Source organism: Sceloporus occidentalis, unplaced genomic scaffold, assembly GCF_023333645.1.
Source record: "Sceloporus occidentalis isolate IW3139 unplaced genomic scaffold, rSceOcc1.0.p SCAF_7, whole genome shotgun sequence".
Classification (NCBI taxonomy): domain Eukaryota; kingdom Metazoa; phylum Chordata; class Lepidosauria; order Squamata; family Phrynosomatidae; genus Sceloporus; species Sceloporus occidentalis.
The window spans coordinates 39,290,439-39,307,134 of NW_028316987.1; the positions used below are offsets into that span (position 1 = coordinate 39,290,439).

The 16,696-nt window shown below is 38.6% G+C and overlaps 1 protein-coding gene across 1 annotated transcript in view; it reads left to right on the top strand.

Moving 5' to 3' along the window:
• DCLK3 (doublecortin like kinase 3) overlaps positions 1 to 15,667 on the top strand; it is a 31,537-nt gene extending 15,870 nt beyond the window's left edge. Inside the window, exons 2-5 of the mRNA XM_089532664.1 lie at positions 4,835 to 6,726; positions 10,350 to 10,482; positions 11,081 to 11,248; positions 13,763 to 15,667. Of these exons, the coding sequence (XP_089388790.1) occupies positions 4,835 to 6,726; positions 10,350 to 10,482; positions 11,081 to 11,248; positions 13,763 to 13,959 (2,390 nt within the window). The 3' untranslated portion in view covers positions 13,960 to 15,667. The remainder of the gene's footprint in view (positions 1 to 4,834; positions 6,727 to 10,349; positions 10,483 to 11,080; positions 11,249 to 13,762) is intronic.
• Positions 15,668 to 16,696: the final 1,029 nt, after the last annotated feature.

Consider the following 16,696-nt stretch of genomic DNA (forward strand, 5'->3'; position numbering starts at 1 on the left):
GGATTAATCTTCAGCAGGGGGAAGAAAATGAAAACCATTTGCAGTTCAGCTCACATTTGGCCCACAGACTGACCAAGAAGAAGTGTTTTGCATGATAATTTAGTAAATTATAGAATACTGGTACTGCAAATTCCAGGACCAGTTTGTCAGCAATGGTCTTTGAAGGGCTTGACAGAGCAATAAGAATTTTTTTAGATCTCCCCTCCATTTTTCTAACATTATTATTATTATTATTATTATTATTAACCTTTATTTATGAAGCGCTGTAAATTTACACAGCGCTGTAGATACAATCTTTTTAGTTAGACGATTCCCTGCCCTCGGGCTTACAATCTAAAATACAGAAATGATTTCCTCATTTGTCTTCTACCCACCTCTGCCATAAATTGAAAACAAAGATCTAGAGATCTATTATGTGAACAATACCAATGTAAAATTCACTTGCTGTAAAAGCTCCCTTGTTTTAAAGACCAGATAGCGTGTTTGCATTGGAGTAATACTTTTTATGTTTCCTAAATTTTTGCATGCTTTCAGATCAAAGTCTGGTGCTTCAAAAACAGGGGTAAAGGGAATGCCTAGGGTGGTTGCTTTTATATAAGACTTCTACATCTGAAGTGTTTTTGATGGCTGAGTAGGGAATTGAGCCCTGGCCCCAGGGTTGTAGGCTATATCCACACTACAGAAAGAATCCAGGCTGACAGTGCTTTAACTGCTGTGGCTCAGTGCTATGGGATTCTGGGATTGGAAGTTATGTGAGATATTTAGCCATCTCTGTCAGAGAAATCTGGTGCCACAACAAGCCACAATTTCCAGAATTCCATAACACTGAGCCATGGCAGTTAAAGAGGTGTCAAACTGGATTATTTCTGCAGTTAAGATGCAGTGTATGTACTCCATTGCTCAAAGCACTACACCACTTTGGCTCGCCTGTACAGCCTATCTTATGCCAACAGTGTTTGCAAAATTTTGTCTCCTGCCCTTTTAAAATGAAACTTCTTTTATCTTGATTTGGATTTATGCTGCTTTAGCAAAGTATGTATTGTTGGGTTTATAATAGATACTTATTTATAGCTGTATAAATGATATACTAGGATAACTGTAGGTGCAAAACTGCATTTTTGTTTCAGCATGGAAGTCATGCTGTGGAAAGAAAATGGTTTTATCACTTCTGTTTGTATTGCTTCCTAACAGAAAAATGGCATAGGTTTCATAGCTTTGTATTCAGGATACCTGCAGCTAGAAATTCACAGGACTTCTCTGGTTTCAGTTTTAGAAGAGTTTACATTCTCTTTCTGTATTTTATTTCAGGGAGCTAATGCTTTGTGAATTTTGCTCTTTTTCAGGGAGAAATACTTTTCTTTAGTGTATGAGTGTACATTGCTAAACGAACATCAGTGAGTCAAAGGGGCTGCATTTCATAAACATACTTGAAATGGAATGGATCACTCTATGTGTGTCTGTGCATATCACGTGTGTACCTTTTTGGGCAACATGCTGGACAAGTATTGGCCCTTGATCCATCCCTCAGAGGTCTTCTGGCCTCTGCTACTACAAAAAAAGTGGGCAAAAGTGACATTCAACTTTGAACAGTGTCTCTCCCCTTTAAAACAAGACATTTGTTCACCTCGTGTCTTGGGTATAAACAGTTGCACTTGTAAAAGTCTCCTAGAAGTAGCAAGCTCCTTGTAAAAAAGTAGAGAATATAAAATTTCAGATTCACCTTGTCTTAAAGGAGACATATTGGTGTCCAAAGTAAAATTCTGCCTTTTTGCAACAAATTTAGCAATAGTGATAGAATGTGTGTGTTGGTCTCCAGTGGGTTCAGTGGGAGAATGCATACTTCTGATTGCTGAATCAGGCCCACTGATAAGAACACAATCCAAATCTTCCAATCTCCTCCTCAAGGCAATGGCAAGGAAGCACATTCATCTAATGTCAAACATGGAGTGGGCATCATACCTGTGTATATGGGGGCAGGGGGAGAACCTTCAGTTGCACTATAGAATACTATAGATAGGTAGGTCAGAGAGTTTCCTTGCCCTCTGGAATGGAAGGAATTGTGCAATTTTTGTGACTTTGCTGCTTCTTCTATTTGTATCTCAGTACATCAAGTGTGGTCAGTGGTTTGAATGATGTAGTAAAACTTCAGAAGACCAGGGTTTGAATCCTCACGCAGCCATGGAAACCCATTGGTGATGCTGGGCAAGTCACACCTTCTGGCCGGAGCGTACTCAGGCTGCTGTATTGTGCCTGTCTGTCCTAGGCCATAGTTTATATTTATAGGACCACTCTCTCCAAAGCCTCTTCACATGAAGATAGATTATGTATGGAAGCTTTTTTCTCAGTGCTTGATATGTAGTGTGTATCCTGAATTGTAAAGAATAACACAACAAACATAAAGCCAGATAGGAAGGATCACTAAAGTTCTCTCTCTCTTTCTCTGGAAACTTCTCCTTTCTTTCTTTACTAAGCAGGAAGAGCAGAATGGGGGGAAAGAGAGGGCTGCTGACATTCTCACTATTGATGAATGGATCATTAAATTTTGGGACATGAAAGAGTTGGATTGACTTTCTTGAAGTATCGGTGGAAATATGATAAACAGTCTAGATGAAGATTGGAAGTTATTTGAAACATAGAAGGGAAAGACTAGATAATGCGAAGGTGATTAAAGCAGAGAAGATGTGAAGACTAGGACAGAATAAAATAAACATTTAATAGAAAGATAGTAAACACAAAATACTTTATAAAGAAATTAAGAATACATGAGTGAAAGAAAAAATATTTTCTACAAACTTAATGGTATAGGTAGAGATAATGAATGAGACTGTAAAGAATAAGATATATAACTGTGTTAGTTATATATCTTACCCATCCTTAAAACCTAACACAGTTATATATCTTACCCATCCTTAAAACCTAACACAGTTATATATCTTACCCATCCTTAAAACCTGTGTTAAGTTTTAAGGATGGGTGTAATATCAGAATGTAGTTAGTTTAGACTTTTAGCAGCTTCATATATTGAGGGGAAGGACTGCAGGTTTGAAATAGTGTATGTATTACAGAAATGACTTAAAATTATACATGGCATTAGATTGATGAAGATACAATAACTGAACGAAATGTAAATGACAATGTGTTAAGTTAAATTTGTAAAAAAAAGTTATACACACACACACAAATAAGAATCACTTCACGTTTTTCTTTAAATATGCTAGAATCTTACATTGCTACCTCTGGACAATTGTATATTATATTGAAGTAAAGTTTTCTCATGACAGAATCTTTTTATAATCATGAAAACATAGATATCTCTGCTAGTTTGCAACTACTAGTGTTCCAAAAGTCCTCCTCAGAGACTGTAAATCTCCAGAGGGAGTCACTGTTACTGTTGGCCACTGTATTTGTTTCTGTAGTTCTCATTAAAAACAAAACAAAACACCAAACAACACACCTGTTTTCCCAGAGCACTAGCAGAAAGAAAGCATCCTCAAAGGACTTCTAAAGTGTAATGCTTGGAATTCATACCAGATTCCTAGGCTATTCTTCTGCTTCACTGGATGGGAGGAGGTAAAAGAGAGGGTCCCAGACAATACATTAAGAATTTTGGAATACAGTTCCTTTAAAAAAAGGAAAGAAAGCCTGCCTTTCTGAGTCTCAACATCCAGAGCCAACAGTGAGTGAATGAATGTGGGTGATGATTTGCCAAAAAGCTACAATGACATGAGATCTCAGTGGTTATTGGCCAATTGCCTAAGTGTCATATACCTACCTTCCTCCTCTGTCTCACCACCTTTTAAAGGCATTGTATGAGGGGTGGATATGAAAACAGTGCTAAGAGGCACCAACTGGTAATAATCAAAGCTTTCTCTTCCAAGAGCCCTCACTTCTATGTATTAATCCAGGAGACTTTAATTTTGTTAGAGAGTGCTGTCCTTGTAGTAGTTTATTTTAGTTCACCCACAAGATGATTTTTATAAATGTAATGGCAGAGACATCTGGAAATAGAAACTTAACTTTGCATGATAGCTTTTCTGATAGGTATTTCTGCATTTTGTCTTGTGTATCTGTGACATCCAAGTGCCCCAATGGCTTTTCCTGGCAAGTGGCAACACTTATTATTATTATTATTATTATTATTAACTTTTATTTATAAAGTGCTGTAAATTTACACAGTGCTGTACATACAATCTTTTAGTTAGACGGTTCCCTGCCCTCAGGCTTACAATCTAAGAAGACACGACACAAAAGGAGAGGGGAGTGGTGGTGGGGAATGGGATCAGGTCCAGCAGTTCTTCTCCACCTCCGAGTCCTGGACCAAGGCAGATCGACTGGAGGAAGGGCTTGGCTTCTTAATGGATGGTTAAAAGGAGGCTTTCTGGGTCAGAGAGGGGCTAGCCTCTGGGAATGCTTCTCTAAACAATATAGTCTTTAGCTCAGTTTTGAAACTGGGTAGAGAAGTGATGATGTGTGCATGTGGGGGAAGAAGGTTCCAGGAGTAAGGGGCAGCAAGCGAGAAGGGACAAATTCGGGAGGGGGCAGTGGTAGTCCTACACTGTGACAGGAGACCTTGACTACAATAGCAATGTTTCTTATTTGCAGATGTGTGTTCCAAAGCAGACCAACATGTATTCCTGAGTATATAAAGAGACATGCTATATGAATGCATGTGTTACTAGTGATTACAGTAGTTGATGGATACCGGCTCAGTAGTTTAAGGTGTGTCTGAGGATGTGTGTATATTGCATCCTTCAAACACCCAGAAAAATATTCCTTAATCATTTATGGTGGAAAACAATAACAATCTGTTTTCTTTTTCTGTCTTTTTCTTCAGAACCTCGAGGATATTTTGGTCATAGTTTGAACTGCATAAGCTCAGGTGTAACAGAGAGAAGAGTACAAGGTACTTGTCCTCCAACTGGCCGTGGAAGTTTTGGAAAGCCCTTCTTTGGTACAAACTGTTTCATTTCGCCATTTATAAATTCCCGGACTGGTTTCCACACTATCCATTCTGAAAACAGCCCAGTAAAACCAAGGATTGTTACTGTAGTAAAACCCTGTGGGCATACAGTTAGGAAGATAACCTTGCTTCTAAATCGGCGTTCTGTTCAAACATTCGAACAGCTCATTGCTGACATCTCAGAATCCCTGGGATTTCCCCGTTGGAAGAATGACCGAGTGCGGAAACTGTACAATTTGAAGGGAAAGGAAATCCAAAGTGTTTCTGATTTTTTTAGAGAAGGTGATGCATTTATAGCTATGGGAAAGGAACAGCTAACCCCGAAGAACCTTGAAGTGGCAATCCAAGAACTTTATCCTGAGAATCCTTATGCTCCTGTTACTGGAACTAAACAGAACTGGGAGCAACCCCCAAAACCAAAAAACAGTCTGTGTGAAAAGGCTTCAAAAGTAGAAAAGTGCATTGAGGCCATCACTTCCAAGAACTGCATGGATGCTGTATCTCCTAAAATAATTAACAGGCATGAGGTAAAAGCTCAAATCAAGGTCAGACAAGAGGAGAAGGTGAAAACCAAAAAGAAGTGGATCAGAGACAATTGGAATGGAGAGCAAGATGTGAAATGTTCTAGAAAAGGTAGAGAAGTTGAGAGACATTTTAATCAAGAGAAATGTCCTGAAAGTGAAGCTGGGATGGGTCCAGAAATGATTATCAGATGTGAGAAATGCCAAAGAGAGGGGCAGCTCAGACAAAAACTGCAAAAAGAAAGACAGGTTGATCTTCCTTTTGAGTGTCGAGATTTGAATGTCAGAGCTTGCCAGAGATATCATGTAGAAAGGCCATCAAAGTTGAGAAACTGTAGGAGACTGTCAGAAAACTCAATTGAAGAAACTAACATTACTTGGAATGATTTTGGTTGTCAGAGTAGCTGGGCAGCCTCACAAAGCCATGCAAATAAAAACAACGAGAAGCAAAAAAGGAGCGTTGACAGGGAGCAAACTCTGGAAAGCCATGACAATCGTGATGAAGAATTGGGAAAAATAATGAAGCCTGTAGAAAGTCAACGTACCATAGTAGGAGATGCCTATGAATTAAAGAAAGAACACAGAAGATGTTCTAGGGTGAATCAAAGTTGTTGGTTGATCAAAGGTTCTCAGATGGATGTGGAGAAACAATCGGTTCAGGAGAAGAGAGAAGAGATACGGAAATCAAAAGAGCAAACTCTTGGAGGAGGAGAAAAAGTGACTCATGATGAGAATGAACTGAATAGGCATGAAAGGGAGGATGAGCTTAAAATTAATAAAGAAGGAAATAAGATACGCAGAGCCAGTGACACAAAACTGAGACATGATGTGTCTAGCAGAGCAGATGTGGAGAAGTGCTACGAAATTGGCAGATCCATTGGAGATGGGAACTTCGCTGTTGTGATGGAATGTCACCACCGCCACACTAATCAGAACTATGCTATGAAAATCATTGATAAGTCCAAGCTGAAAGGAAAGGAAGATATGCTAGAAAATGAAATCTTGATCATCAAGAGTCTTTCTCACCCCAACATAGTCAGCTTGATAGAAGTATTTGAAACAGATGCAGAAATCTATCTAATCTTGGAATACGTTCCTGGTGGGGACTTGTTTGATGCCATTATAGAGAGTGTCAAATTCACAGAACGTGATGCTGCTCTCATGATAACTGATCTGTGTGAAGCTTTGGTTTATATTCACAGCAAGAATATTGTTCATAGAGATCTCAAGCCTGAAAATCTTCTGGTAAGTATAGGAAAATGCATGTCATTATTCATAAAGTGAAGTTGTTTTGTTATATGTACAATCACTTTACTGATGATTAAAATATGTACAGTTTCAAATGTGGAACAGAGAAGAAGAATGATCACAAAACATGATTATAAAAAGTCTACTAGCTTCTCAAGATATAAAGATATGGGTATTTTTTTCTTTTAAAAACGTTTTGTAGAACTATGTAGCAAGCAAGTAGCAAGTAAGTAGCAAGTACACTTCTAAGTACTCCCTAAGCGATTTACATTGTGTAAGTTAATGGCTCCCAACAAGCTGCGTTCTCATTTTAGCAACCTACAGAAGGATTGAAGGCTGAGTTGACCTTGGAGTCCCTGGGATCGAACTCACAACCTTGTGTCTGTGAATGGCTGCGGTACTGGCATTTAACCATTGCAGCATCAGGGCTCCCTAAGCTCAGAAGCTCTCCCCATACATCTGGTACTCATCCCCCCCCAAAGTGCCACTGTACTGGCACAAATGCGTAATTGTTTCATTTGCACTATTCTGTGAGTCTTGTAAGCACTGAGCAGGAAGTAGTTGCATCTTCTGACTTTCAGAACTTTGAAGGAATGATGAGATGAGAAGTCCTATTGCTGCTTTGGCATAGGGACTTTAGCCCTGGAGGCCCAGTGGTTAAATGCCGGTCCTGCAAGCCAACAGCTTGTGAGTTCGATCCCAGGCATGGCTCCATGGTCCACTCAGCCCTCCATCCTCTTGGAGTTCGGTAAAATGAGTACCCAGCTTGTTGGGGGCAATTGGCTTACACGTGGTAAACTACTTAGGGAGTGTTAGTTCACTGATAAGCAGTATAGAAATGTATTTGCTATTGCTATTTGAAGTGTTGCCAATCTGTTGTTTTAGGTTATACAGTGCACCCGTGCCATACGTGGGCATACTATACGTGGCTTTCAGCTTATGCTGAAGCCGCACTTGGATAGAATGAATGGTGTGCATGCCTCCATGTCTGAGCCCCATTATATTCATTGAGGCTTGAGCATACATGTCATTTGCCTTATTTTGGGGGGGGGGGGGTCTGGAATGGATCCCACGCATAAGGCAAGTGTCCACTGTATAAGGTAATCATAGTACAGTAATTCTTAAAGAGGGCAAGTCATTCGTCTCTTATAAGGCTTATCCCTGTTTATGATACACAGAGACAAATTAAGGTCTGTGCTACCTAGTAATACATGAAATACTCATATCATTTTGTCTTTTAAAGCTATTGTAATCCTGTCCATTTCTACTATTTCCAACGATTTATTTAACCAAGTTTCTATTGTAGGAACTTCTGAGTGTTTCCACACCTTTGCTAACGACATCCTTGCTGTTGTTATCAAGTACAAAATAGGTTTTAGATTTTGTCTAATTTCTTTGTTGTCTACCATATTCAGCAAAAACAACTCAGGTTCCAATTTCATTTCAATTTGATATTTTTTGTATGGTTTCTCTAATCTTACACCAATAATTTTGCACCTTAGGGCAGGTCCACCACATATGAAAGAAAGAGCTGGCATTACCGTTAAATCTCCAACATGTACTTGAACAATTTCTGTGAATTTTGCTTAATGTGGAAGGGGTCAGGTACCGTCTGTGAATCATCTTTATCAAATTTTCTTTTATATCCATACATAATGTGAATTTCAAATCTGTTCCCCAAGCTTTTCCCCAACTTTCCAAATGTATTGTGTGTCCTATATTTTTTGCCCAACTGATCATACAGGATTTAATCCTTTCTTTCTCCAATTCTAATTTGAGACAGAATTTATATAATTTTGAAATCAACCCATTCCTTTTGTTGTCTCGAATAATCAGATCTAATTCCGTTTCTTCCCTACTTACACCTGCTTGCTTATTATCTATCCTATATTGTTCACTTAGTTGTAAGAGTCAAAAGAAATATGGGACCCATTGATAAAGTTCTGCAAAGACAAATGGTTAATATAAACACAATTTCAAGTGTAATCTTAATTTATAATATTTTATTTTCTGTATAAAGTAGTAAATAGAATAATATAGTAGTTTGGCTATGGTATAACAAAGAAAACCTTGTAGAAAGGCGCAATCTCTATTTTGGTATTCAAGAGGAGAAAAATACATACACGCACAAATAGTGTGTGAGGAAGGATCGTAGTTACAAAGTGATTTTGATCATGAGAGGAATATTTGTGATTAGCTGTTAAGAAGTATTTGCGGGAATCAATCAGGGGGGAGGGGGAATTATAGCTCTATTTATGTAACAAGATTATAGAAAAGCAACGTTTGATGGGTGTATATATTGTAAACTTCAATAAAAATTATAAATTTTTTAAAAAAAGAAATACTCATATCAAATATTCACATTTTTAGTTGATCTAGGAATCTAGACTGGCTGTGCCAATTGACCAAACATAGGCCAAATGCACAGAGGAAACTTGGCACTTTTTCTATGTAATTGTCCCATGGAGTTTTACATTAGGGTCAGCTCAAGTCAAATTTGAAAAATCCTTCCAAACTGGTAAGCTGGTTTTAGCAGTCTATTTGAGATTGACTGATGAAACCAGTGTTTGTTATTTTCCAGATAGAATATGTAGAAGCGAAGCACACATCTAGCTGCTAAAAGTGGTACAGAGAGACCAGCAGCACTAAGAGTTTATCTTTGCTTTTTTCCCTTGGTTTCATATAGGTCTAGCAATATATAGTGAGTCCTCTTGCTCCTACTATTTGAATGTTGAATAATAATGTAGCATTGCCATCTTGTGTTGCAAGGAGGTAACAGCACAGGAAAATACTTTGTCCAAGCTTGCAGTCATTACTTTGCAATGCTTCACTGGAATTACTTGTTTCTATCCTTGTTAGCCAGCTTTGCATATGCCCATTGCTATTAACTCATCTTGTAATGTGAGATATTGTGCTAGACATAAGTATGTGCTTTATATTGATTAGAATTAGGATGACTTGCCCAGTTTGAGAGTTTTGTACTTAATATAGTCAATGTAAGACTTGTATATTGGACAAATAATGCTGTTTTAGTCTAAGAGGAAGGGAATGGCAAATTTCCTGTGAATACCCTATGATAGGGACACCATAAGTTGGAATTTACTTGAAGGAACACAATAAGTGTGTGTGAGTGTGTGTGTAAGAACCAGTGGTTCTTCAGTATTGTTTGTGTTGACTGAAATTAATTTCCAGAGAATCTCAGAGAATCTCAGGCAGATGGTCACCATGAGCTGTGGCCATTGCTCCAATATCATTTCTAAGATATTAGTTTGTGTTGTTCATCAACTGAATAAATGGAGTGATGGGTTCCCTCTGCCCCAATAGCGCACAGGGAGAATACTGTTTTCGTTTTTATATTTTTCTATTAGTATTGTATATGTGAAATCTATCTGTGGATGTCAGTGTAAGTTTTTAAAAATGTTCTACGACATCATAGATGCTCAGTCATGCTTAATTTCAATCTAAGACTTAGAAATAAACAATGCTTTTCATTTTGGATAACTGCTTTGTCACATTTGTATTTTAGTTTTCTGAACTTTCTTATGACTTTATTAAGATGAAGCTGTTCATGTTTTATATCCTAAAGGCACTACCTGATCTGTTTTCTTTTTCCTGCACAGGTTCAGCGTAATCCAGATAAAACTACCACACTGAAGCTAGCAGATTTTGGCCTTGCAAAGCTGGTGACAAAACCAATATTCACTGTATGTGGAACGCCAACATATGTTGCCCCCGAAATACTGGCTGAGAATGGTGAATATGTCATTTCATTTTTTCAAATTACCTTTTTGTATTGTCTAACTATTTTTTACACATATGTAATAAATATAGAACCAAGCAAGACTTTTCATTAGCCTTTCTTTGTTAGCTAGCTTTATCTATTTTCTGCCACGATTGGCTTTTATCCAGATGAGAATCTACACAATGCATATGGTATTTGTGAGGGGAAAAAAGAACATGAGGTGTTGGGGTCAGTGGCTTCCTTTTATGTTTCATATTTGTACCTCTTTGATCCAGCGGGCATAGCTGGCACTTCTATTGATGCTGCTGTTTTACCATAGAATAAAGAGATGAGCAGATGTATCCATGTGGTCATTCCAGAGCATGTTCTCTGGTTCCACAGAGCTCTTTGGTTTTCTTAGGAGCTTTGAGAAATAGAATGGACTGTGTAATTTTGTGGTTTTTAGGTCTACAAAATAGTGCTGAAAGATCAAGAAATACATTTGACATGTAAGCCTAGGTTATCTAAAGTCTATTCACATGAATGTTTCATTCACTTTTTGAAATATGAGGCAGCGTTTTCTTGCACATTAGATATAAAAGTTTCTGGATTTATTTTTCTTCCTCCTAGGTTATGGACTAGAAGTGGATATGTGGGCCACTGGTGTAATACTCTATATTTTGCTTTGTGGCTTCCCTCCCTTCCGAAGTCATGAACGAGACCAAGAGGAGCTATTTCAAATCATACAGCTTGGACATTTTGAATTTCTCTCACCGTATTGGGACAATATTTCAGCTGGTAAGCTTCCTAAAAGAAACGGTCTGTCAAGTTTGCAGCCAGAGTAGTTTGCATTCCATAATTCTTTTATTGTGTGGCTGTGTAAGCTTTGATATTTTGTATACAACAGCCAGAAACTAATCAGTTCTTTAAAGTCAAGATTCCCGTTCATAATGTTGGAAAGGGAAGCTTGAAAATGTCTGCCTAGTTCCTGACAAAATTTCAGAATCTGGCAAAAAGGGACTATACAAGTGGGGGGTTAGATGGAAGATGGATATGGTATGCACTGCATTTCCCTTGTCATCTGTATGAGTACCAGAAACAGAACAAATTACATAATAAGCGTATTATGTGCCTTTTATCTATTAACACAAATTATAAAACTCGTGTTTGTTGGTCTTGTTCCTGTATAATCAAGATGATGTACAGTCAGTCTCAGGCTCACATGCTCTCTGCTCTTTCTCCAGTATGGCTGCTAGAGACTAGAAACTTTTACTTTCATTTAGACCAGTGAATCCCAAACTGTGGTCTTCCAGGTGTTTTGAACTTCAACTTCCAGAAGCCCAAGCTTGTTTGGCCAACAGTCAGGAATTCTGGAAGCTGAAGTCAAAAACATCTGAAGGACCAAAGTTTGGGAACCACTGATATAGATGAAGAATGGGGAAAATGTGGCCATTAATTCTTGATCAAAAAAACCTTTTCGTGGCCTGGAACAGATGATGAGTTGGGAGAAACCAAATAGTGCCCCTTCCTGAGCTTTTGCATGGGCTATTAATTATTTTTCAATTATTAAAACAATTGAAACACTACAATTGTTTGGAGGTGGAAGACATTTTAGCCCTCCAGGGTCTCATGACAGTCAATGTGCCCCTCTCAACACCTGGCAGTTCTCCATTCATAGATTCAGTAACTTGAAGCTTCTTGGGATACCAGTGCCAGGATAAATGATAATCAATGGCAGTTTACAGTCCGCCCAAAAAGGGTGGTCTGCCGCCGCCTCAATTTCCGCCATTGGGAAGCCTCAGCCTCCAAACGGGAAGGCTTCCCGGCAAAAAGCGGCTTCTTTTTGCGTCATGCTTGCGACGCACGAGTGCGCAAATGGCACACTCGTGACATCGCAAGCGCAGGGGGACATGTGGACGCTAAGCGTCTGGCACGTAAAAATGGCGGTGCCCATGTGTATAGGGCGCCGCTATTTTTACGCCCCCATCACGTGCTAGGGGTGAGGCTGGTATGGACACACGTATTAAAGGCCGGTCCAGAACGGGCCATAGTTAACAATGGCTAGTAGAAACAAACCAACATCAAACAATAGTTGTTGAAAATAATTTGTTTTCATTAGTTATGTTACAAATTAACCATAGTTTAGATTCTAAACTTTAAAGTTTGGATGATATGCTAAAATATGGTTAATGTAAAACGAAAGCAGCAATTTACAGTTTCCTTGTGGCCATGCTTGAATTGGGAAGGATAAAGCATGTGAGCCATAGACACGTTGAAATTTCTCCTTGTAATGCCAAACAATGGCTAAACATCACACAGAAGCTAGACTGCTGTGTAGAATTGTGGGTATTCTGGTGCAGAATTTTAATTCTATAATTTTGCAGTGCAAAGTGTATAAGGACCTTATCACACTAGATGAATCCCGCCCAGAAATAGGATTTTGGAAGTAGGAAAAACCCGCAAATGCGGGATGATTTTCAGATGTGTTTCTCCCAAACAGAAATAATGTGAAAATAAAGCAAATGGAATATGGACAAAAACAACACCTTTGTACTCGTGGGAACTTCCCGAAAGTAAAAAGGTGTTGTTTTTGCCCACTTTCCATTCACTTTATTTTCATGTTCATTCTGTTTGGGAGAAACCTCATCTGAAAAACCACCCGCATTTATTTTTTTTCTACTTTTAAATCCCGTTTCTAAGTGGGATTTATCTAGTGTGATAAGATCCTACGACATTCTCCATATTGCATGTTACATTATTTTTGTGTGAAAACTCATTCAACCATATGTAAACTGAAAATGAACTTTAGGCCTGTTACAGACTGCCAAAATGAAGCTGCTTCGGGTCTCTTTGGAGGCATGCTATTTAAATGATGCATGGGTCCTAAGAGTCCGGAGGTCGCACCAAAGCCACACTCCATTCCTAAGCACTGGAGGGCAGTTTTGGTGCAGCTTCCGGATTGTTCAGATGCATGCATCATTTAAATAGCATACTTCCAAAGAGACCCGAAGCAGCTTTATTTTGGCAGTCTGTAACAGGCCTTAGATTTGTTACATCATGCTCTTTTTTAAGAGCAGAATTTAAAAACTCTTATAATATGTCCTTAAATGGCCATATAGATTTCTCCCACAAGGTGCAAGGCAGATTGCAGCTGCTATGTGTTGAATGCCTTCAGGATTTAAATCCACCATTTACTGTCGTAATCTTATTATACTCCAGATCATAACTATAATCCGTTTCTATGTTCTTTGGAGTGAGAGAAGTTCTTCAAATCAAACTCAGATTAACTGGTTTTGCTTTTGTCTCTCATAGCTGCAAAAGATCTGATAAACAGACTCCTTGTGGTTGAACCCAAAAAGCGATACACTGCTCAGCAAGTTCTTCAGCACCTGTGGATCCATACAGCTGGAAAAAACAGCAGCAGAAACCTGCAAAAGGAAGTGACAATCAATCTTGAGCGTCATTTTCGGAGCCAGCGCAAAGCAGAAGCTGTCAGTGAAGAGTCTTAAAGAGTGTGGCTGGACTGACCCTTGAGTCTACCATGAGCACTGAGTCTACCATGAAAGTGATGTTACTAATTTTCCTCCATTTCACAACATTCTCTGAAGAACTGAATGCAAAGAAGATCCATTATCCCTGTTTTGGGTTGAGGATTGAACTGCACAGCGCTGTAATGCCATCTAGCCACATTCCACCCTTCTTCCATGGAGCAGTTTTTCAATTTGAAAAGAAAATATTGTTTTTAAGAGGAAACACTAAGAAATTTGGGAGGGGAAGAAAGCGGTATTGGATTTACTGAACCCTACATCTTTTATTGGCTTTGCAAATGTGAAAAGAGGTTGGGCTCAGTTTGCTGCTGATGGTACGTCTATAGGCACCCAAAGAGTTCTTTAATCTGCTTCTCCGTAGTTTTACACCTCGCTCTAAGAATTAGGGCATTATGTTTTATGTGGAAGAAATATTTTCAAATAGATCTTAACTACCTTGAAAAATGCAAACTGTGAAGGCCTTGTTCAACAGCTAGTTAAATTGAGGAGTCTGATTCTGTTTGTAATGATTTATATGTTTACCTATGGGCCAGGATCCAAAGAGCTAGTTTAGTTTGTCTAAATGCTTAGGTATGAAAATTCTCCCTGGATTTTTAAAAGAACTTAAAACAGCATATGTAGTTCTCTCTCTCTCTCTTAAAAAATCTTCATAAGCTTCAAAGTTAGTTCACCATGTGGCATGGGACTTCTTTCTGACAAATCAGCTCTTGAGCCTATAGATTTAGCTATATGCTCTTTGGCTCCTGACCGTAGAATTCACGTTTGGTTTTTCATTTTCTCTGTAGATTTAAAGCATTTGTATATTTTATTAATACAGAACTGGGTGAGGGCACTTTCTGTATGTACTATGTATAGTATATGTTAAAGCCATGTTTCAGATGTATATTTTGTATTCTGTGTGTTTAATATGAATTATAAGAAAAAAGTAATAGGATATTGTGCTAACAGCATGTAAATTATGCTAACCTAATTTTCTTCCTCCCAATATAAATAGTAAAACATTGGAGCACATAACACAAAAACTCCTCTTTAGCCAAGATGTTAAAAAAGTAATCCCTTTGTTGAGCGAAACATTTTAGTTTTTCCCAATATTGTGCAAACAGAATATTCTTTGAGGTCCAGCATTTTTCTTTAGAACATCCTATTCAAACTAACAATTGTTAGTTTCCTCCTTCAGTATAACTTTTAGGAGAGAGTCTTAAGACTGAGCAAAGAATGTTTTTAGTCTAATGCAGAATTTGCAGATTGATTAATCCTGGGAGTTGTAGTGCATTCAAGTAGTATTACCAGGGTCTGGACTAACTGTCCCTAAGATGCTTGGGGCTGTTTGCATCTGGGCTTCAGGTGTGGGTGGACTGAGAGTGCATGCAGCTTGGAGAGGATGGAATGGTAAAGTCTGGAGTGATCATTTCTGATATAAACCCTGAGAGGTTGTCCATCTGCCTAGCCTGACTGTCAGACCATTGGCTTATGCCTGTTTCCCCATGGAATCCAGCCTCTACCTCCCCTTTTTTTGCCAGCTGCACTGATGACCCGGCATGAGTTTTAAGTTAATTGTATTGTTGTTGTTGTTTCCTGCCCTGTTACTTTATGTATATGTAATTTGTATTGCTGTAAACCGTCCTGATGTTTTCAAAGGGCGGTATATAAATAAAGCTTTTATTATTTATTATTATTACCTTCTGCTCTAGACCAGGGCAAGTGTTGAGTAGGAAGGAAAAGGAAGCACAGTAAAAATTAAGATGGGAGAGGCAGTGTGGTGTAGTGGTTTGAGCTATGGATCATGACTGGAGACCAGGGTTTGAATCCTGATGTGCCATGGAAATCCACTGGGTGACCTTGGGCAAGCCACACTCTCTCATCTTCAGAGGAAGGCAAGGGCAAGATTTGTTCCTTTGAGCAAATCTTGCCAAGAAGGCCCCCTGATAGGGCCACCTTAGGGTCTCCATAGGGTTGGAAATGACTTGAAGGCACACAACAACAACAAAATATATATATATATATATATATATATATATATATATATTTTAAAAAAACCAAATAGATGCTCACTGTGGTGAAATCTGTTCGAAGACCTACATGGCAAAGAGATCTGCATGTGTAGTTCTTTCTGCCCTCTGTGATACAACAACAGTTTGTCTAAGGGTGCATCTACACTATAGAAATAATGCAGTTTGACACCACTTTAACTGCTGTGGCTCCATCCTACATAACCCTGGGATTTGTAGTTTTGTGACGCACCAGCACACTTTGACAGAGAAGTCTAAAGAACTTGTAAAACTACAAATCTCAGGATTCCATGAGATGGAGCTACAGTGGTGTTAGGCTGCATTATTTCTACAATGTAGATGCACCTTTAATGCCACAATCTCTGTGTGTGTGTGTTCTACCTCTTTTCTGTGTTTATGTATGTGTGCGTATGTGGATACATGTGTGTGCATGCTGACACAGAGCACTACCTACTCTTGCTAGGTCTTGCCTGCAAATTTGCTTGAGCACTTTATTTTTGGTCTGTCTTTTCATCCTTTGTTTTCCCTGAGCTGGACTGTAACACCGATTACCAGAAAAATTAAACAAACAAAAAAGCCTTGAAAATCTTTCTCTTAATTTTTGGTTGGTTGATTGATCTGACAGGCAGACAGAAATCGACTTACTTTGTTTGCAGAACAGGCTCCTATGCTGGAAAGCTCATTTTGGG